Below are 23,485 nucleotides of genomic sequence, written 5' to 3'. Positions count from 1 at the left end.
CTCTACCACTACTGTACCTGCTCAGGTTTAGCCTAGTGCACACAGTCACACCAGTCCCAAACCATTTCATACATTCAAGGGTTGACTGTATATTGTATATTTCTACCACTCAGTGTTTTTTCGAGTAGGCATATATTGTAGTGTAGGAAGCCTCTTGTGCTCTTTTTCAACCAGGCTCCTCCCATATCAGACATCCAGTTTCTCTGTGGAGCACCATTGTGATGGCATGGGGAGAGAAAATGGTTTTGGCCTCACGGAACAAAGGGCCTGATTCAACGGGGCCTTGGACTCTTTTGTGAGGCTTTTGTACGCTTAGCTCTCCCTCTGGGAGTGTGGAGAATGCCATCACTTTGAACATGAGTCCCCCCAGTATGCCGCACTGTTGGCCCACATCTTTTGAAACAAACAACTGTGTTATCGAAATCTGGGTTTGTTGAGTTGTCTCACTGAAAGATGGGGCATTCCCAGTCCCTCCTGTCTAGGTCTAAATGCCCTACTTTTGTTTTTTTTAATCATGGCTGGACATTCGCTTATATATGGAAATAGATCTGGAATTTTTTTCATATCTTATCATAAGTCATGACCTTTTCAATGAAGGCCAAGCCAATATCACATCCGTCTATTTATTTGCAATTAAAGGCTCTGGCCTGTGTCATGCCCCTAAATAACATAAACCTGTAGAGATGAGTGTTGGTTTGAATAGAAAGTGAAGTCCATCTTATTTATTTATATGTTGAAATGGAGGAGGGCCGGAGTGGCAGCTATCAATGTCTTTTAAATGGCTAGAGAGGATAAAGTGACATTTTTCATATTGATAAGATCCTAATAGAAGTAACGCATATGCCACAGCAGGGTCTTGTTCATCAGGGCATGCAACGGGAAAAACTGAACTGAAGTCAGTGATTCTTATTTGACAATTCCTCCCTGTTTTTCAGTTTAGTGCCAAATGACCACAACTCGGCTGAACCCAATAGAATTTTAGGGCCTGTCTGCCTGCCTTTGGGAATAGGGAGCCCCGGTCTCAACAATACTCAGAATCACTCATAAGGAGAGGATATGCTGTATATTCCCACCACTATGAAAATCAGTCTTATGACTTGACACTGCTCCACGCCAGAGGGGTTTAAGAGTCTGGGTCAGTCATGTGAAATGATACATTATAGTTCACGTCATTATGGTTTGATCCATGAGTCTCTCTGTACTTTTTGTTTGAGGTCATGATTGACTGTCTGTCATGCCATGCCAAATGTTTGTTTTTGCTATTCTTCCAATGCCTCTTGAGATGCTATACCTTTAGGCAACACAAAGCGTGTAAAATATGTAGGCTAAAACATGTAGGCCTAATGCATGTAAAATATGTATTGTAGACTAAAGGATGCTTAGTCTACTGCAAAATTACTAAATATCTCATCCTTTTACATCAGCTCTAATTTGACTGTGAACAATGATTTTGTATGTACTCTAACCTCAAAATGCTTTTTTTCTGTGCCTGTCTGACTGTCCCGACCTTGTGGTTTGTGTGTTACTAGTGCACAAGGAACAGGCAGTCCAGTGGTACAAACGCGGAATCGCCGAGCTCGAGAGGGGCATCGCGATCGAGGTAGCTGAAAACGGTGAGTTGACTGTGCATACTTTGCTGTATTTAGTATTTCCAAGGGCCTATAGTCGTGGCCAACAGTTTTGAGAATGACACAAATATACATTTTCACAAAGTCTGCTGCCTCAGTTTGTATGATGGCAATTTGCATATACTCCAGAATGTAATGAAGAGTGATCAGATGAATTGCAATTAATTGTAAAGTCCCTCTTTGCCATGCAAATTAACTTAACCCCCCCCCAAAAGAAAATGTCCACTGCATTTCTGCCCTGCCACAAAAGGACCAGTTGACGCCATGTCAGTGATTCTCTAGTTAACACAGGTGTGAGTTGACAAGGAAAAGGCTGGAGATCACTCTGTCATGCTGATTGAGTTTGAATAACAGGCTGGAAGCTTCAAAATGAGGGTGGTGCTTGGAATCATTGTTCTTCCTGTCAACCATGGTTACCTGCAAGGAAACATGTGCCGTCATCATTGCTTTGCACAAAAAGGGCTTCACAGGCAAGGATATTGCTGCCAATAAGATTGCACCTAAATCAACTATTTATCGGATCATCAAGAACTTCAAGGAGAGCGGTTCAATTGTTGGAAGAAGGCTTCAGGGCGCCCAAGAAAGTCCAGCAAGCGCCAGAACCGTCTCCTAACATTGATTCAGTTGCGGGATCGGGGTACCACCAGCACAGAGCTTGCTCAGAAATGGCAGGTGAGTGCATCTGCATGCCCAGTGAGGCGAAGACTTTTGGAGGATGGCCTGGTGTCAAGGAGGGTAGCAAAGAAGCCACTTCTCGCCAGGAAAAACATCAGGGACAGACTGATATTCTGCAAAAGGTACAGGGATTGGACTGCTGAGGACTGGGGTAAAGCCATTTTCTCTGATGAATACCCTTTCCGATTGTTTGGGGCGTCTGGAAAAAAGCTTGACCGGAGAAGACAAGGTGAGCGCTACCATCAGTCCTGTGTCATGCCAACAGTAAAAGCATCCTGAGACCATTCATGTGTGGGGTTGCTTCTCAGCCAAGAGAGTGGGCTCACTCACAATTTTGCCTAAGAACACAGCCATGAATAAATAATGGTACCACCACATCCTCCGAGAGCAACTTCTCCCAACCATCCAGGAACAGTTTGGTGATGAACAATGCCTTTTCCAGCATGATGGAGCACCTTGCCATAAGGCAAAAGTGATAGCTAAGTGGCTCGGGGAACAAAACATTGATATTTTGGGTCCATGGCCAGGAAACTCCCCAGACCTTAATCTCATTGAGAACTTGTGGTCAATCCTCAAGAGGCAGGTGGACAAACAAAACCCCACAAATTCTGACAAACTCCAAGCATTGATTATGCAATAATGGGCTGCCATCAGTCAGGATGTGGCTCAGAAGTTAATTGACAGCATGCCAGGGCGGATTGCGGAGGTCTTTAAAAAGAAGTGCATCTGCAAATATTGAGTCTGCATCAACTTCATGTAATTGTCAATAAAAAGCCTTTGACACGTATGAAATGCTTGTAATTATACTTCAGTGTTCAATAGTAACATCTGACAAAAATATCTAAAGACACTGAAGCAGGAAATTAATATTTGTGTCATTCTCAAAACTTTTGGCCACGACTGTATAGTGCAGATTTCCTTACCATCTCTGGTCCCGGAGAGCTAGTGATATGCAGGGTTTTAATTTAGCCTATCGTTAACACACATGGTTCAGCTAACCGTGGTCCTGATTGAAGACCATGCTCAGCTGATTATTGTAATCACCTAGTGTGTAGCTGCTGGCCTGGAACAAAAACCTGCATACCCAGTAGCTCTAAGCAGAGTTGGAGAACTCTGCTATAGCAAAACAAACATATACAGGAGTGTAAAACGGCTATTTTACTAATAGATTTGTTTTTATTCTCTCTTCTCTTCCAGGCGAGAAATATGAACGTGATAAACGTCTACAGGCCAAGATGATCACTAATCTGATCATGGCAAAGGATCGCCTGGAGCTTTTAGGTGAGAATCAAACATTTGGACACATTTTTTAATGTCTTGCCTTCCTTGTGCACCTTGATACTGCATGGCAGCTTCTGAACGGCTGCATTCATGTTGAATGCGTGGCAGGACATTGTTTGATTTCTTGACATTTGTTGCTTTTCATGCTAGCTTAGATACAGTATGTCTGTTAGCTTTATATGGACTGATTTCAGTGGCAACAGAAATTGTATTTGAATTCCATGATTTGGAATTTGTATAACGATATTGAATTTGAATGTAATATTTATGAATTTGTAATGCACAAATTAAATAATGTAATTCATAAATTGAACTTGTATTTTCAGGATTTGAAACTGAAATAAATTAATAGTGCATTCAGTTTTAAAAATTCAATTTCAATTTAATTGAATATTCAAATTCAATATTGAAATCAAATCAAATTTTAATTGTCACTTGCTTTGTAAACAGGTGTAGACTAACATTGAAATGCTTACTTACAGGCCCTTCCCAACAATGCAGAATACAGAATACAAAAAAATGCAAATAGTACAATTGGGAATAAATACGCAATGATAGTTTGGCTATATACACGGGGTACCAGTTCCAAGTGGATGTGCAGGGGTACGAGGAAATTGAAGTAGATACTGCATGTACATATAGGTAGGGGTAAAGTGACTAGGCAACAGGATAGATAAGACTATCGTGTGTGTGTGTTTGGCGAGTGTGTACGTGTTATGTGTGTGTGTTGTCGTGTCAGTGTAAGTACTATATGTGTGAGTGTGTGGTTAGAGTGGTATAGAGGTCCTGGGTGGCAGGGAGTTTGACCCCAGTGAAGTACTGGGCTGTACGTACTACTCTCTCTGCGCCTTGCCGTCGGATGCCAATGAGGCCAATCAAGAGGCCTTCTATTTGAGGATCTGAGGGTCATCAGCCTCCTGATGGGGAAGAGGCGTTGTCGTGCCCTTTTCACAACTGTGTTGGTGTGTTTGGACCATGATAGGTCCTTAGCGATGTGTACACTGAGAAACTTGCAGCTCACGACCAGCTCCGCTACAGCCTCGTCGAAGTGAATGGTGGCGTGTTTGACCCTCTGTTTCCTGTTGTCCACGACAAACGTCTTTGTTTTGCCCACATTGAGGGAGAGGTTGTTACACTGCCAGGTCTCTGACCTCCTCCCTAAAAGCTGTCTCGTTGTTGGTGATCAGGCCCACCACCGTTGTCACATCACACTTCTACATTAATGTGGATGCTACCATGATTACAGATAATCCTGAATGAATCATGAATATTGGTGAGTGAGAAAGTTAGAGGCACAAATATCATACCCCTAAAGCATGATAACCTCTCACCATTACAATAACATGTGAGGTTAGTATTATTGGGGGCAGAACGATATTTATGCCTCTAACTTTCTCACTCATCATTATTCACGGTAGCATCCACATTAATATAGATATGTTTAGAAACATATTATATTATTATTTACAATTCAATTGACTCCAAAATGACATCCAGAAGAAAATATCTTGCAGCCCAAAAGCTAGAGCAAAATTCATAGGAAGAAAATAAACATTTATTTGAACTTTTATTTAACTAGGCAAGTCAGTTAAGAACAAATTCTTATTTACAATGACGGCTTACTCCGTCCAAACCCTGGACAACGCTGGGATAATTGTGCGCCGCTCTATGGGACTCCCAATCACTGCCTGATGTGATACAGCCTGGATTCGAACCAGGGACTACAGTGACTCCTCTTGCAGTGAGATGCAGTACCTTAGACCACTGCGCCACTCGGGAGCCTAACATGCCGCAATTGGCTTTAGAAACCACCAGAAGCTTCTATTTGCCACAGAGAGTGTTTGATTCTGTCTGTTCTCCTGTACCATTCCTGGCTGGCAAAGTACCATGATGCTGTCTCTGGTTTTGAATCAGAATGTAGAGGGCTAAATATTATTTTTGAATCTGAATGCATCTGAGAAGTTGAATATATGAAACTTTGATCAACTTGAAATTATAGTTTAACTCCATACACAAGACAATGAATGCAATATTTACCACATTGAAAATGAATGCATAAATATTGAATTTGAATATTCAATTAAATTGAAATATAATTTTAAAGCCAAATGAAATTATTCATTCAATTTGTTGATTACAAATTCAAAATGATTTAAGTGAAATTAAATATACAAATAAAAAAGTATGGAATTCAAATACAATTGCTGTTGGCACTGAAATCGCTCCATAGCTTTGTATCTCGTGGAGAAAAAACATGTAAAGCCTGTATACACTGAGTGTACAAAACATTTCTATGACATAGACTGACCAGGGGAATCCAGTGAAAGCTATGATCCCCTATTGATGTCATCTGTTAAATCTACTTCAGTCAGTGTAGATGAAGGGAGAAGACAGGTTAAAGAAGGATTATTTTCAGAGAAACATGGATTGTGTATGTGTGCCGTTCAGAGGGTGAAAGGGCAAGACAAAATATTTAAGTGTCTTTGAACACGGTATGGTAGTAGGTGCCAGGCGCACTGGTGTAAGTGTGTCAAGAACTGCCACGCTGCAGTGTTTTCCACGCTCAACAGTTTCCCGTGTGTATTGGGAATGGTCCACCAGGGCCTCCCGAGTGGCGCAGTGGTCTAAGGGATGTGCTTGTCCCATCGCACACTAGCGACTCCTGTGGCGGGCCAGATGCAGTGCACGCTGACACGGTTGCCAGGTGTACAGTGTTTCCTCCGACACATTGGTGCGGCTGGCTTCCGGGTTCAGTGGGCATTGTGTCAAGAATTAGTGCGGCTTGGTTGGGTTGTGTTTCGGAGGATGCACGGCTCTCGACCTTCGCCTCTCCCGAGTCCGTACGGGAGTTGTGGCAATGAGACAAGACTGTAACTACCAATTGGATGCCACAAAATTGGGGAGAAAAAGGGGGCAAAAAGAAAAGAAATGTCCACCAACCAGGGGACATCCAGCCAACTTGACACAACTGTGGGAAGCATTGGAGTCAACATGGGCCAGAATCCCTGCGGTATGCTTTTTACACCTTGTAGTCCATGCCCTGACGAATTCAGGCTGTTCTGAGGGCAAAGGGGGATGCAACTCAATATTAGGAAGGTGTTGCTAATGTTTTGTTCACTCAGTGTAAATTCACATGCGTACTTTTTGTATTGACATCACATGACTTCCAAACTACAATGTACTTTATGCACCAAAAGGGATTAGGCCCTAAATACTCCAGTGCCTTTTTATTAAACCCGTAATGGACACCACAAAACATGTTTTAATACTTTAAATGACAGAATTAGTCAATTTTGGTAAAAATCCACTCACGGTCCCCCAAAGCTGTTTCAGAAGCTTTTCGTCATTCCACAGCTGGCTACAACATTATCCTGAATCATGTTCATTTGGCACAAAACCTAAGATAACAAACCTAGACTTGTCCAATAAGAAATGCTCATTTTCCTTTTGCGTTGCAGAACATTTTCAAACATTTTCCTAATGAACACGACCATACTCTTGTTTGATTCGTCCTGGTTGGACATGGCTGCTATGTTTGGCTTTGCTGCCTCGACACTGAAATGTTGACAATCCTCTCAGCCCTATCCCATATACCTCATTCTTGGATGTGGCATGACAACTTAACTTAGGCACCATCCCAAAACATTGCTGTTCATCCCCCATTCAAAGAATCTTGGCGGATTTTATTTGTTTATTTCAAATATAATTTCCTTTTCTTCTCCTTTTCCCTCCCTTCTCCTATTCCCTTTCCCAATTTCATTTGGTTTTTGTTATTGTCATTCCTGTTGTGTAGAAAAGCTGCGTTCAGGGCCAGCTCAGAGAGACATCTATGCAGAGAGCTCAAACCAGTCATACCATAACGGTTATCTACGCTCAGGTGGGTGCTACCGGGAATCTGCTTTCAGGTGTCATGACTGGTTTTTTACGAGTGTTTTCAAGGGTGTCATTGTTCCTGATTATTCAGGAATTCCAGTTTTTCTGCCTTTATTCTCTTCATGAACTCAGCAAAAAAAGAGATGTCCCTTTTCAAGACCCGGTCTTTCAAAGGTAATTCATAAAAATCTATCTTCATTGTAAAGGGTTTAAACACTTTCCCACGCACTACTGGAATGGTCGTTAAGACACTAACAGCTTACAGACGGTAGGCAATTAAGGACACAGTTATGAAAACTTAGGACACTAAAGAGGCCTTTCTACGGACTTTGGAAAAGCACCAAAAGAAAGATGCCCAGGGTCCCAGCTCTTCTGCGTGAATGTGCCTTAGGCATGCTGCAAGGAGGCATGAGGACTGCAGATGTGGCCTGGGAAATAAATTGCAATGTCCATTCTGTGAGATGCCTAAGACAGCGCTACAGGGAGACAGGACGGACAGCTGATCGTCCTTGCAGTGGCAGACCATGTGTATCACCACCTGCACAGGATCGGTACATCCGAACATCACACCTGCGGGACAGGTACAAGATGGCAAAAACAACTGCCCGAGTTACACCAGGAACACACAATCCATCCATCAGACTGTCCACAATAGACTGTCCACAATAGGCTGAGAGAGGCTGGACTGAGGGCTTGTAGGCCTGTTGTAAGGCAGGTCCTCACCAGACATCACCGGCAATAACGTTGCCTATGGGCACAAACTTGCTGGACCAGACAGGACTGGCAAAAAGTGCTCTTCACTGACGAGTCTCACCAGGGGTGATAGTCGGATTTGCGTTTATCGTCGAAGGAATGAGCATCACACCCAGGCCTGTACTCTGGAGCGGGATCGATTTGGAGTTGGAGGGTCCTTCATGGTCTGGGGCGGTGTGTCACAGCATCATCGGAGTGAGCTTGTTGTCATTGCAGGCAATCTCAACGCTGTGCATTACAGGGAAGACATCCTCCTCCCTCATGTGGTACCCTTCCTGCAGGCTCATCCTGTCATGACCCTCCAGCATGACAATGCCACCAGCCATACTGCTCGTTCTGTGCGTGATTTCCTGCAAGAGAGGAATGTCAGTGTTCTGCCATGGCAAACGAAGAGCCCGGATCTTAATCCCATTGAGAACGTCTGGGACCTGTTGGATCGGAGGGTGAGGGCTAGGGCCACCCCCCCAGAAATGTCTGGGAACTTGCAGGTGCCTTGGTGGAAGAGTTGGGTAACATCTCACTGCAAATCTGGTGCAGTCCATGAGGAAGAGATGCACTGCAGTTCTTAATGCAGCTGGTGGCCACACCAGATACTGACTGTTACTTTTGATTTTGATCCCCCCTTTGTTCAGGGACACATTATTCCATTTCTGTTAGTCACATGTCTGTAGAACTTTTTATGTCTCAGTTGTTGAATCTTGTTATGTTAATACAAATATTTACACATGTTAAGATTGCTGAAAATAAACACAGTTGACCGTGAGAGGACATTTCTTTTTATGCTGAGTTTACATCATTGAAATTGATCTACCTCCAAACCAATATCCTACTTTTCCTGACTTTTCCTGTTTTTTCTTATTTCATCTTTCACGCAGTCTTAGACTAAATCAGGCCTCCATTGATGGGACATTAACTCACGCATAGCTTAATTAAATGTCCTAACCTACCATACTGATAAATAAATCGCTAATATATCTTGATGGTTCTAACAGTCTCCTTGCTCTTGGCAGTAAGTGGAGCCGTACCCAAAAAGAGGGACTCCCTGACTACTCACTCCAGTCACTCCCTCCCACGACCAAAGCATACGCCAAAAAAAACCTTGCCGGCAGGCCACGGGGGCCTCCAGCGCTCCCCCAGCTTCATTGGGCCCTCCAGCAGTCACACACAGCACAGACTGGTCCCCCAGTCCAACAGAAACAAGGTGAGACCCAGATCGTCTTTCCTCAACTAACTCCACATCTAGCCAAGAGTCCAGGGCCCATATTGATAGTGTCTCAGAATAGGAATGCTGATCTAGGATCAGTTCCTCCCTCTCCGTGTAATCTTATTCATTATGCTCTAAAATGAATAACTGATTCTAGACTAGCACTATAGCCATGGACTATAAAGAAAAACATGATACTAAAAGAACATCTCCAGTCTATATCCATTTTTATTGAAGGGAAGATAAAATTCACAAACCTAAGAAAATAGGAGAATTTCCAATCATCATCACAAGAGATTAGCTTGTTGAAAATCGTAACCAAATCTGAATTTATGGTTCTTTTTGTTATAGAGTAAAACGGGCAACCGGCAAAACTGTAAACCCACCACCACTCCCACATCCATGTCCCCACTGAAGAAGAGGGATATGAAGAACTTGAAGAATGTGGACAGCAAGCTTGCCAACCTCATCCTCAGCGAGATCATAGACAGGTGAGGGACAATGATTTGGATGATTTGGAGTGTATTGTGTATTATTCACTGGACATAAAGCAGGTGCTTTGCAAGGTGCCTCAGTTTGGAACGCAATAGACGTTGACTGCTTGATGTGGGTGATGTTCAGTAGGGCGCAAAGATGTAACACTTTTTATAATGTTTTGATTCAGCCTGCCTGTTTCAGTCTGTCTTTGCTGTTGAATTAACACAACCCAAGCAGAGTTGAGTATGTCTATATTTCTGTATTGGAATCAGCATTCAGACCTGTCTCGTGTGTGTGTGTGTGTGTGTGTGTGTGTGTGTTCCAGTGGCTCATCTGTGAGGTTTGAGGACGTTGCTGGCCAGGAGCTGGCTAAGCAGGCCCTACAGGAAATAGTCATCCTCCCTGCACTAAGGCCAGAGGTGAGATTAGAGAGGAACAGCAACTCACTGGACCATGGAGTGTACAGTCGTGGCCAAAAGTTTTGAGAATGACACATATTCATTTCCACAAGGTTTGCTGCTTCAGTGTGTTTAGATATTTTTGTCAGATGTTACTATGTAATACTGAAGTATAATTACAAGCATTTCATAAGTGTCAAAGGCTTTTATTGACAACTACATGAAGTTCATGCAAAGAGTCAATATTAGCATTGTTGACCCTTTTTTTTCAGGACCTCTGCAATCTGCCCTGGCATGCTGTCAATTAACCCCTGGGCCACATCCTGACTGATGGCAGCCCATTCTTGCATAATCATTGCTTTGAGTTTGTCAGAATTTGTGGGTTTCTGTTTGTCCACCCGAATTGAACACAATTTCTCAATGGGATTAAGGTCTGGGGAGTTTCCTGGCCATGGACCCAAAATATCAATGTTTTGTTCCCCGAGCCACTAAGTTATCACCTATGCCTTATGGCAAGGTGCTCCATCATGCTGGAAAAGTCATTGCTTGTCACCAAACTGTTCCTGGATGGTTGGGAGAAGTTGCTCTCGGAGGATGTATTGGTACCATCTTTATTCATGGCTGTGTTCTTAGGAAAAATTGTGAGTGAGCCCACTCTCTTGGCTGAGAAGCAACCCCACACAAGAATGGTCTCAGGATGCTTTACTGTTGGAATGACACAGGACTGATGATAGCGCTCACATTGTCTTCTCCGGACAAGCTTTTCTCCAGATGCCCCAAACAATCGGAAAGGGGATTCATCAGAGAAAATGACTTTACCCCAGTCTTCAGCAGTCCAATCCCTGTACATTTAGCAGAATATCAGTTTGTCCCTGATGTTTTTCCTGGAGAGAAGTGGCTTCTTTGCTACCCTTCTTGACACCAGGCCTTCCTCCAAAAGTCTTTGCCTCACTGTGCGTGCAGATGCACTCACACCTGCCTGCTGTCATTCCTGAGGAAGCTCTGTACTGGTGGTGACGCGATCCTGCAGCTGAATCAACTTTAGGAGACTGTCGCTTGCTGGACTTTCTTGGGCACCCTGAAGCCTTCTTCACAACAATTGCACCGCTCTTCTTGAAGTTCTTGATGATCCGATAAATGATTGATTTAGGTGAAACCTTACTGGCAGCAATATCCTTGCCTGTGACACAATGATGATGACACATGTTTCCTTGCAGGTAACCATGGTTGACAGAGGAGGAACAATGATTCCAAGCACCACCCTCCTTTTGAAGCTTCCAGTCTGTTATTCGAACTCAATCAGCATGACAGAGCGATCTCCAGCCTTGTCCTCGTCAACACGAAGTGTCTCAGGATCGGTTTCTCCTTTTCAATCATAATGAATAAGGGGGAGGGGGCGTGGATACGAGTAAATGTGTTCAAGCTTTATAGGAGAGCCTATTTTGCTGTTCAACTGGGATTTTCTTTATTTTGGCGCACCGGTGCACCTAGAAAAATAATCAGGCAGCTAATAATTGTTGTAATAGTTAGGCTTCGCTGTACCACTGTTTCCATGTGCCATTGAGAAAAACGCTTTTGGTTGCACCATTACTACAAACGTTGTGATCATATTACTGGTGCTACGTTTTTTTTTTCGTCTGTTGTACATTGGCGCTGCAGCTGGATGCACCTCCTTTGGCGAGGCCGTATTTTACATTCATAGCCATTCTTAAACCATTCGCGGGCGATTAACACCATGTTCAGTCATGTTACGACAACAGTGGTATGCCTGATTACCAACAACAATGAGATGAGAGCCCTGGCAGAGTGGTGCCAGGAAATATTGATGGGGTCACAGTGGAGAGAGTCAGTCAGTATGCAGCATCACTGACAACCTGAAATGGTCCCTTCACACAGACGGCGTGGTGAAGAATGCGCAACAGCGCTAATTCGTCTTGGCCCCTAGGGTCCTCACAAACTTCTAGAGATGGACCATTGAGAGCATCTTGTCGGGCTGTATCACTGCCTGGTACGGCAATTGCACCATCCACTGGGCTCTCCAGAGGGTGGTGCGATGAGCCCAATGCATCACCGGGGCCCTGCTGCCTGGCCTCCAGGACATCTACAGCACCTGGTGTCACAGAAAGGCCAAAAAGATCAAGGACCTCAGGCACCCGAGCCACAGCCTGTTCACCCCGCTACCATCTAGAAAGCCAGAGACCGTACAGGTGTATCAAAGCTGGGGCAGAGAGACTGAAAAACAGCTTCTATCTCCAGGCCATCAGACTGTTAAACAGTCACCACTAGCTGGCTTTTGCCCAGCACCCTGCCCTGAACCTTAGCCACTGTTCTAGCCGGCTACCACCTAGTACTCTGCTCTGCTCCTTAGTGACTGCTGTCCTACTGTATGTACATAGTCATTGAACACTGATCATTTTAGTAATGTTTATGTACTGTTTTACCCACTTTACACTATGTATTTCTCTGTAAACAAATTAACAACAGACTTTCAGCATGCTTATAGAGAAGGGCACTCAACATGTACTGCACTGACACAAATGACGATTGGTTGAAAGAAATTGAGAATAAGAAGATTGTGGGAGCTGTACTGTTAGATTTCAGTGCAGCCTTTGATATTATTGGTCATAACCTGTTGAAAGAAACGTATGTGTTATGGCTTTTCAACCTCTGCCATATCGTAGATTCAGAGCTATATTACAGCTCTAGAAAAAATTAAGAGACCACTGCAAAATGTACTATTTATGTGTTTGGGTAAATTAAATTTTTAGTTTTATTCTATAAACTACTGACAACATTTCTCCCAAAGCATTTATTTGCAGAAAAGTACAACTGGTCAAAATAACAAAAAGATGCAGTCTTGACAGACCTTGAATAATGCAAAGAAAATACTAATGTTTTAACTAAGGAAGAGTCCACCAATATTTGGTGGAATAACCCTGATTTCCAATCACAGCTTTCATGCGTCTTGGCATTAAACACAGCATGTGTGTGGCACCTTCTGCTCTTCATTGTAATCAGAGGGCTGATATAAATACTATGCTGCCAGTCTCTCTTCGCTAAGAGTTGAGGAGAGACTGACTGCATCACTTCTTCTTTTTACAAGAAACATTTAATGTGTTGAAATTCCCAAATTGTTTGCATAGTCAACTTACACACAGGGCTGACATACACACATTTATGCCACCAGGGTTCTTTTCACAGTCCCCAAATCCAGAACAAATTCAAGAAAGTGTACAGTATTATATAGAGCCCTTTATTGCATGGAACTTCCTTCCATCATTTATTGGTCAAATAAACAGCAAATCTGGTTTCAAAATGTATGTAGTTCTGGCCTTGAGCTGTTTTGTCTATTGGTGTTCTGTATTATGTTTAATGTTTGGTGTGGATCCCAGGAAGAGTAGCTTCTGCTTTTGCAACAGCTAATGGGGATCCTAATAAAATACCAAATACAGTAAATGTTAAACCAGTAATTTATTGATTCTGATAGGCTATGTATTGCTCTGTAATTTATTGATTCTGATAGGCTATGTATTGCTCTGTAATTTATTGATTCTGATAGGCTATGTATTGCTCTGTAATTTTGAACTTCAGGACTATGAAACAAGTGCTGAGTAGATGTTGCTTTTTCAAGTTGTTTACAGGCTTGAGGGCTCCAGCACGAGGCCTTCTGCTCTTCGGTCCTCCTGGCAACGGGAAGACGATGCTGGTGAGTGTGGTGCAGTAACATTTGGTATTGGCAAGAGACCCAATGAGAAATGATTAGTAGAGTGGGTCTTGGTTGGGCTCACAAAGACCACGAGTGACCATGAAATAGCTTAATCATTGTCACAGAAAACGTACAAAACGATACATTTGCAAAATCTTTATAATACAAGACTAATGTAATACTTATAGTGGATCGAATCCTTTCACTGGATTAGCTGCTTTTGAAATCCTCTAACTGCAAGATGCTTTGTCCAAGAGTAGAATACATATTTCTTTTATTTATTTATTTTACATGGTGGTACTTTGACAGTGACTACTGAGTACTATGACTGATAGGCAAAATCCCAGGGAATTGATATTGTGTTTTTCTTTCATACAAAATTGCCTTATCCATCATGAATGTAGTTTTAGCATCTCCCAAAATGTGTCTGACCTGCATTAAAACAAAAGGTGATTCTATAGAGCAGGAATGTGGATACGCTGTTATCAAATTTAAAACAAAGTGCACAGAAGAAAACTAATGAATGTAAGGATTATAGAGCATGTATTTCCAAATATTTAAAAAAAGAAGTATAATGTTCTGCATTTGACATTTTAGCTCAATTATTTTTTAACTGCTAGGCTAAAGCAGTGGCCACGGAGTCCAACGCCACATTCTTCAACATAAGTGCAGCCAGCTTGACCTCGAAATATGTGAGTACATTATTAGCGTAGAGATCTCTTTACACCTTTTAATTTGTTACATTTGACCTGTCTTTGCACGTTAGTTACTGTGCAGATGCTCTTATCCAATGCAACTTAGTCAGTGCATTAGTAGGGAAAAAAACAACGTATCAGTCATTTCAAGTAGGCCCTTGTAGAAAAAGAGTAAACTCACTATTCAGAGTTCACTCGCTATTCTTTTGGTCTTTCCCTGTAGGTGGGGGAGGGAGAGAAGCTGGTGCGAGCTCTGTTTGCCGTCGCTAGAGAACTGCAACCCTCAATCATCTTCATAGGTAACGTTTGACTTAGTTAGATAGAAGAATACATAACTGCAATAAACTGGTCAAGTAAAGCACATAATGATAATGATGTTTCATTACCTGGAATCTAATCATAAGCACAGATATTGGCAAGACTTTGCTATTTAATAACTGATGGAAACAGAGAGTGCGACTATGCATAGAATACTGGGGCGGCAGGGTAGTCCTAGTGGTTAGAGCATTGGAAGGTTGCAAGTTCAAACCCCCGAGCTGACAAGGTACTGTTCCTAGGCCACCATTGAAAATAAGAATTTGTTCTTAACTGACTTGCCTAGTTAAATAAAGGTTAAAAAATATATATTTATATAAAAAAAATAAGAGGATAATGGAACCCTTCCATTCAGATTGTGACTACTGTTACCCCCACACAGATGAGATCGACAGTCTACTCTGTGAAAGGAGAGAGGGAGAGCATGATGCCAGCAGACGACTGAAGACAGAGTTCTTGATTGAATTTGATGGGGTAAGGAGGTCTCCCGTGTGTGTGTTTCTGCGCATGCACGCATCCATGTTCCAGTGTTCATTTTTGTCACTTGATTTTAGTTTTGTTTATGAGCGTGTGTGCAATGTTTGTCCCTGGAGGATTTCTGTCTGTTATGGCCACATCCTGCATCCGGTCATGTCTGTTTATGCATTTCCCTGCACTCGCTATAACATCTGCTAAACTGTATATGCGCCCAATGAACTTGAATTTTGAATTGTCTTTGAATTCATTTTTTTGGTCTTGTCCATATCCTGCATAAATATTTGGCCTCTTCCACATTAAATCTGTCCAAGAGATGCCGTGTCTTCGGAAAGTATTCAGACCCCTTGACTTTTTCCACATTTTGTTATGTTTCAGCCTTAAACCATTTTAGAATAAATAAAACAAATTCCTGAGCAATCTACACACTACCTTATTTACAGTGGTATTTGAACCCTTTGCTATGAGACTCGAAATTGAGCTTAGGTGCATCCTGTTTTCATTGATCATTCTTGATGTTTCTATAACTTGATAAAGGGAAAGGGGGAAACCTAGTCAGTTAGAGTCCACCTGTGGTAAATTCAATTGATTGGACATGATTTGGAAAGGCACACAACTTTTTATATAAGGTCCCACAGTTGTTAGTGCATGTCAGAGAAAAAAGCAGGCCATGAGGTCAAAGGAATTGTTCTTAAATGCTCCAAGACAGGATTGTGTTGAGGCACAGCTCTGGGGAAGGGTACCAAAACATTTCTGCAGCATTGAAGGTCCCCACGAACACAGTGGCCTCCATCATTCTTAAATGGAAGGAGTTTGGAACCACCGGCCAAACTGAGAAATTGGGGAAGGGCCTTGGTCAGAGAGGTCTAGAGTTCCTCTGGGGAGAAGGACATCCATCTCTGCAGCACTCCACCAATCAGGCCTTTATGGTAGTGTGGCCAGACAGAAGCCACTCCTCTGTAAAATGCACATGACAGCCCGCTTGGCGTTTGCCAAAAGGCACCTAAAGACTCTGAGACCATGAGGAACAAGATGCTTTAGTCTGATGAAACCAATATTGAACTCTTTGGCCTGAATGTCTGGAGGAAACATGGCACCATCCCTACGGTGAAGCATGGGGGTGGCAGCATCAGGCTGTGGGAATGTTTTTCAGCGGCAGGGACCGGGAGACTAGTCAGGAACGAGGGAAAGATGAACGGAGCAAAGTACAGAGAGATCCTTGATGAAATCCTGCTCCAGAGCACTCAGGACCTGGGGCGAAGGTTCACCTTCTAACAGGACAATGACCCTAGGCACACAGCCTAGACAACGCAGGAGTGACTTTAGGACAAGTCTCTGAATGTCCTTGAGTGCCCCAGCCAGAGCCATGAACCCAATCGAACATCTCTGGATAGACCAGAAAATAGCTGTGCAGAGACGCTCCCCATCCATCCTGACAGAACTTGAGAGGATCTGCAGAGAAGAATGGGAGAAACTCCCCAAGTACAGGTGTGCTAAGCTTGTAGCATCATACCCACGAAGACTTGATGCTGAAATCGCTGCCAAAGGTGCTTCAACAAAGTACTGAGTAAATGGTCTGAATACTTGATATTGATATTTCATTTTTTGTTGTTGTTGTCATGGGGTATTGGGGATAAAACTATTGAATCCATTTTTAGAATAAGGCTGTAACGTAACAAAATGTGGATCGTCAAGAGGTCTGAATACTTTCCAGAGGCAACTGTGTAGCTGCCAATAATATTTATTTGGGTGTGTGTTTAGGTGCAATCTGGTGGGGATGAACGGGTGTTGGTGATGGGAGCCACCAACAGGCCTCAGGAGCTGGATGAGGCTGTTCTTAGGTACTGTAGGCCAGTTTGGCTGGGGATGTCCAGTTTGTTTTAATAAGCCAGGGTTGTATTCAGTAGGACACAGGCTATTGCGATGGAAAACATGCAAATTGTTTAGGTAGTAACTCCCTAACTGTTTCATACGTTTTTGTATGCCTAATGAACACAACCCAGGTTTACTTTTGAGTGAGGTCTCCGCCACAAGGTAGCACTGTTAATAAAGGGCAACTTCACCACATTTAACATTTGGTTTGTTATTATGAAGTATTTAGTGATGTCATATACACAGTTTTAGTGTACTTTTATGATTTCATGGCTATTGACTGTTTAGTGATGAGCAAAACTGGAAATTGTTTCTCTGTGATGTTTTCTAGCAGGATCCCTCAGATGACTAATAAAATAATGATGAACAGTTATGTTCAGCTATCTATATAACATGTCTGTAGTTTCCTGGTCTTATTGGAACTCCCTGCTATATGTTGCTCAGGTTATCTTCGTCTAATACAGACATGGGCAACTGGCGGCCAATACATTTTTTTATTTTTTATATAGTATATATTTTTAGGAACTCAGTCTGGATCTCAACTTACTGTCATACTGTCAAATGTTGTTCAAACAGGCCTACATGTTGGTTGGACATTTGTTTAAGACGGTTGCTTAAAGATTAAACTTGACTGTTATTGTTGGAATCACTATTTCCGATGTTGAAGTTGGGTTAGCTAGTATGCTAGCTAACCATCAGATACGGTAACTTATGGTTAGCATTCGTTAGCATCTACATTTGAATAATTTTTGAGTGTAATGCAGTTGATTGGTGACAATGACATTAACCTATATTCAGGATGATATTCATGCAAGCCAAAAGGCTTATGACATAAGCTTCATCTAGGATTGCTAGCCAGCTAAGCTAACAGCAGACTGGGAAGAGCATTGCATCATGGGAGGTGAAATGCACCTTGGGAATTGTTTTCCTTTCTTCATGCCTTTTCATATTTTCTTATTTTTGAAAAAAATCTGCATTGTTGATTTAGGGCTTGTAAGTAAGCATTTCACGGTTAGGTTTACACCTGTTGATTTCGGTACATTTGACAAATAAAAATAAAATGTGATTTGAGTATACTGTAGACGAGAGCAATGCAGAAGCTTAAAAAATGATCAACTAGGAATCGTGCAGTATGACTAACAAAAACTATAAAACATAATTGTGTATCAAATTGTACAATAGTTCATATACACTGAGTGTACAAAACATCCTTTTGTCTAAGTTACACACCCTTTTACCCTCAGAACAGCCTGAATTCATCGGGGCATGGACTCTACAAGGTGTCGACACAGTCAAACCACTTACTACCATACTCCATTCAAAGGCACTTACATATTTTGTCTCCCCTATTCATCCTCTGAATGGCACACATTCTCAATTGTCTCGAGGCTTAAACATCCTCCTTTAATCTGTCTCCTCCCCTTCATCTGCACTGATTTAAGTGGATTTAACAAGTGACATCAATAAGGGATCAAAGCTTTCACCTGGGCAGTCTATGTCATGGAAAGAGCAGATGTTCCTAATGTTTTGTACACTCAGTGTATCCTAGCAGCATAATAACTGGTTATAAAGTGATGGAATTGTCCTTCAAGTCTTCAAGGCTTACCCAATGGTAACACAATCTCAAACTGTTTCTATTCACAGGCGATTTGCAAAACGGGTGTACGTGGCTTTACCAACAGAAGACGTATGTTAAACTTATTAATTCCATTTACAATTGTAGCCATACAGTAAACAAATCATATTCCTCATGCAATTTCCCTGCAAAAAAAGTATACAATTGTGTGTTGTGTATAGACCCGGCTAAAACTGGTCAAGAACCTTTTAGGGAAGCACGGGAATCCTCTCACACAGAAAGAACTGTCCCAGCTTGCCAGGTAAACTGACTTGGAAACAGACCTAATATGTTATGTACTTTTAAATATCCTTTACCATGGTTTGAATGAACGTTGTACAATAGGTAGTTGATAGAGCTATAGATAGATCTATCTTTATAATATAGAAAGTTTTGTTCCCTGTAATCCTTTCAAAATGATGGATAAATAAAGAGATACCAATAGATGTATAAAGAAGAGGCTAATGGTATATTTTAAATGTTTGCTATCTCTTTATGCTTTCAGAATCACATACAGATACAGAGATAGTGATAGGCATTGATATATATATATATATATATATATATATATATGTCTAAAATTATTGGAAACCTTGATAAAGATGAGCAAAACTATAGTCTTGTATATAGAGATTTTGTTTAACAAAGTAATCTAAAAAAGGATAGGTGTCAATTATTGGCACCCCTGTTTTCAGTACTCTGGCACCCTCCCCTTGCAAGGATAATGGTACTGAGCCTTTTTCTCAAATGTTTTATGAGATTGGAGAACACATACAGAATCTTTCCAGGTCCTTGATATCCTTTGGTCTGCGCTTATGGACTGCCCCCTTTAATTCAAACCACAGGTTTTCAATGGGGTTCTCAGTTCGGAGACTGAGATGGCCATTGCAAAATATATTTTTCTGGTCAATTAACCATTTCATTGTGGATTCTGATGTGTGCTTGGGGTTATTGCTTGGGGTTATTGTCTTGGTGGAATATCCACTTATAGCGAAGTTTCAGCTTCCTGGCATTGGCAACCAGATTGTTAAAAATGTCGTGGTAGTTGCTACAGTTCATGATGCCGTTGACCTTAACAAGGAACCCAGGATAAATGGAAGTAAAACAGGCCCATAACATCCAAGATCCCCCACCATATTTTACCGTAGGTATTATTGATGGGGGGGTCGATAGTTACTTATCAGGATATTATTTTTAACAATATTGCAACATGTTTGTGCTAGTTGGCTGTAACTGCACCAAAAGTCCAGTATTTCTCCTTCACAGCTTGTTCTCCATCTTCTTTTTAAATAGGGAGCCAATTTGTTTTCATCACTTATTTCTATGACTGATCAAAATTTGTTTTCTCATGTCACTCTGCAGCAGACATGTTGTGAGCAATATGTTTGGACCATGGAATCGCAATAAAGTCACAGTATTGAATCGCAATACATGTAGAATAGTGACAATCGCAATGCATATTGTCGGCACCATAGCAACTGTTTCCTATCCCAGTGCCAATGCCCTTTAGCAAACTCCAGGAGTTTATATTATTTGGTTGCTCTCAATAAAGGATATTCTTTCTGGCAACCCTTCCAAAGAGCCTATTGGCATGGAGGTGGCGTCTAATTGTAGATTTGGAGACTTGGTGACCCTAAGATCTGACTAAGTTCTGTAATTTTCCAACTTTGGCCCTTGAATATTCTTTGCCTCCCGAACTATCTTCCTTACTGTGTGTGGGGACAAGATGCCTGGTATTGGACAAAAGTGTAAGTTTACTGCTGTTCCAGTGGTTTGAAACGTCTTAATTGATACCCTAAAAGTTTTTTTTTTTGCTATTCTTTTGTACCCATTGCCTGATTTTATGATGTTCAACTACCATTTGTCGCTTTTTTGTTTGTGAATTTTCCCATGGTGATGGATGACAAAGGGATTTTACATGCGTGTTACTTCCTTGTGAAACAGGAACCCAGAATATAGTTCCTTTAAAATTTGATTAATTAAAAATAAGTGGAATGTAAATGCAGATTAGAATTAATAGTTAGGGTTGGCAATTATTTTGATACCTGTCTTAAATAATATGTATATATTACTTGTTAAACTAAATCTATTTATCTAAGCAATTGTATTAGTATAAAATAATATAAATAAATAACAACTGGAGCCTACAATATAACTCAGTATGTGTATTATTTATTTTAGTTGTTTTTGCTCATCTTTATCAATGTTGACAATAATTTTGTAACTGTTTGTATAGAGATCTAAGAGATGTAGATAAAGATATTGTGGTATAATGGAAATACTTGGTGTATGTGTAATCCTTGCAGAATGACAGAAGGCTACTCTGGCAGTGACCTGACCTCGCTGGCCAAAGATGCGTCCCTCGGTCCCATCCGAGGTAAGCAGCACAATTCATTTACATTACATTTACATTTAAGTCATTTAGCAGACGCTCTTATCCAGAGCGACTTACAAATTGGTGCATTCACCTTATGACATCCAGTGGAACAGTCACTTTACAATAGTGCATCTAAATCTTAAAGGGGGGGGTGAGAAGGATTACTTATCCTATCCTAGGTATTCCTTAAAGAGGTGGGGTTTCAGGTGTCTCCGGAAGGTGGTGATTGACTCCGCTGTCCTGGCGTCGTGAGGGAGTTTGTTCCACCATTGGGGGGCCAGAGCAGCGAACAGTTTAGACTGGGCTGAGCGGGAACTGTACTTCCTCAGTGGTAGGGAGGCGAGCAGGCCAGAGGTGGATGAACGCAGTGCCCTTGTTTGGGTGTAGGGCCTGATCAGAGCCTGGAGGTACTGAGGTGCCGTTCCCCTCACAGCTCCGTAGGCAAGCACCATGGTCTTGTAGCGGATGCGAGCTTCAACTGGAAGCCAGTGGAGAGAGCGGAGGAGCGGGGTGACGTGAGAGAACTTGGGAAGGTTGAACACCAGACGGGCTGCGGCGTTCTGGATGAGTTGTAGGGGTTTAATGGCACAGGCAGGGAGCCCAGCCAACAGCGAGTTGCAGTAATCCAGACGGGAGATGACAAGTGCCTGGATTAGGACCTGCGCCGCTTCCTGTGTGAGGCAGGGTCGTACTCTGCGGATGTTGTAGAGCATGAACCTACAGGAATGGGCCACCGCCTTGATGTTAGTTGAGAACGACAGGGTGTTGCTCAGGATCACGCCAAGGTTCTTAGCGCTCTGGGAGGAGGACACAATGGAGTTGTCAACCGTGATGGCGAGATCATGGAACGGGCAGTCCTTCCCCGGGAGGAAGAGCAGCTCAGTCTTGCCGAGGTTCAGCTTGAGGTGGTGATCCGTCATCCACACTGATATGTCTGCCAGACATGCAGATATGCGATTCGCCACCTGGTCATCAGAAGGGGGAAAGGAGAAGATGAATTGTGTGTCGTCTGCATAGCAATGATAGGAGAGACCATGTGAGGTTATGACAGAGCCAAGTGACTTGGTGTATAGCGAGAATAGGAGAGGGCCTAGAACAGAGCCCTGGGGGACACCAGTGGTGAGAGCGCGTGGTGAGGAGACAGATTCTCGCCACGCCACCTGGTAGGAGCGACCTGTCAGGTAGGACGCAATCCAAGCGTGGGCCGTGCCGGAGATGCCCAACTCGGAGAGGGTGGAGAGGAGGATCTGATGGTTCACAGTATCGAAGGCAGCCGATAGGTCTAGAAGGATAAGAGCAGAGGAGAGAGAGTTAGCTTTAGCGGAGCGCCTCCGTGATACAGAGGAGCAGTCTCAGTTGAATGACTAGTCTTGAAACCTGACTGATTTGGATCAAGAAGGTCATTCTGAGAGAGATAGCGGGAGAGCTGGCCAAGGACGGCACGTTCAAGAGTTTTGGAGAGAAAAGAAAGAAGGGATACTGGTCTGTAATTGTTGACATCGGAGGGATCGAGTGTAGGTTTTTTCAGAAGGGGTGCAACTCTCGCTCTCTTGAAGACGGAAGGGACGTAGCCAGCGGTCAGGGATGAGTTGATGAGCTAGGTGAGGTAAGGGAGAAGGTCTCCGGAAATGGTCTGGAGAAGAGAGGAGGGGATAGGGTCAAGCGGGCAGGTTGTTGGGCGGCCGGCCGTCACAAGACGTGAGATTTCATCTGGAGAGAGAGGGGAGAAAGAGGTCAGAGCACAGGGTAGGGCAGTGTGAGCAGAACCAGCGGTGTCGTTTGACTTAGCAAACGAGGATCGGATGTCGTCGACCTTCTTTTCAAAATGGTTGAGGAAGTCATCTGCAGAGAGGGAGGAGGGGGGGGGGGAGGATTCAGGAGGGAGGAGAAGGTGGCAAAGAGCTTCCTAGGGTTAGAGGCAGAAGCTTGGAATTTAGAGTGGTAGAAAGTGGCTTTAGCAGCAGATACAGAAGAGGAAAATGTAGAGAGGAGGGAGTGAAAGGATGCCAGGTCCGCAGGGAGTCGAGTTTTCCTCCATTTCCGCTCGGCTGCCCGTAGCCCTGTATCGATTCAAACCTCTGAATCGATACAGCAATTGGTCTCTTTTAAAAACGTGTCTAATTGTCTCCTAATGCAATCTCT

General features: G+C 42.7%; 1 protein-coding gene across 2 annotated transcripts in view; it reads left to right on the top strand.

Annotated features, from left to right (window-relative positions):
• LOC124004309 (spastin-like) overlaps positions 1-23,485 on the top strand; it is a 30,477-nt gene that overhangs the window by 2,867 nt on the left and 4,125 nt on the right. Inside the window, exons 2-15 of one of the 2 annotated variants that reach the window (XM_046313122.1) lie at positions 1,530-1,613; positions 3,501-3,584; positions 7,378-7,461; positions 9,221-9,411; positions 9,766-9,905; positions 10,217-10,310; positions 13,921-13,995; positions 14,616-14,687; positions 14,914-14,989; positions 15,388-15,479; positions 17,241-17,320; positions 18,996-19,038; positions 19,149-19,228; positions 21,273-21,343. In XM_046313122.1, coding sequence (XP_046169078.1) covers positions 1,530-1,613; positions 3,501-3,584; positions 7,378-7,461; positions 9,221-9,411; positions 9,766-9,905; positions 10,217-10,310; positions 13,921-13,995; positions 14,616-14,687; positions 14,914-14,989; positions 15,388-15,479; positions 17,241-17,320; positions 18,996-19,038; positions 19,149-19,228; positions 21,273-21,343 — 1,266 coding nt within the window. The remainder of the gene's footprint in view (positions 1-1,529; positions 1,614-3,500; positions 3,585-7,377; positions 7,462-9,220; positions 9,412-9,765; positions 9,906-10,216; positions 10,311-13,920; positions 13,996-14,615; positions 14,688-14,913; positions 14,990-15,387; positions 15,480-17,240; positions 17,321-18,995; positions 19,039-19,148; positions 19,229-21,272; positions 21,344-23,485) is intronic. The other variant, XM_046313123.1, reaches the window with a different exon arrangement.

The sequence above is a fragment of the Oncorhynchus gorbuscha genome, linkage group LG18, assembly GCF_021184085.1.
Source record: "Oncorhynchus gorbuscha isolate QuinsamMale2020 ecotype Even-year linkage group LG18, OgorEven_v1.0, whole genome shotgun sequence".
Taxonomy (NCBI): Eukaryota; Metazoa; Chordata; class Actinopteri; order Salmoniformes; family Salmonidae; genus Oncorhynchus; species Oncorhynchus gorbuscha.
Note: the sequence above shows the minus strand (reverse complement) of the source record. Positions and strands in the feature narration are given on the sequence as shown.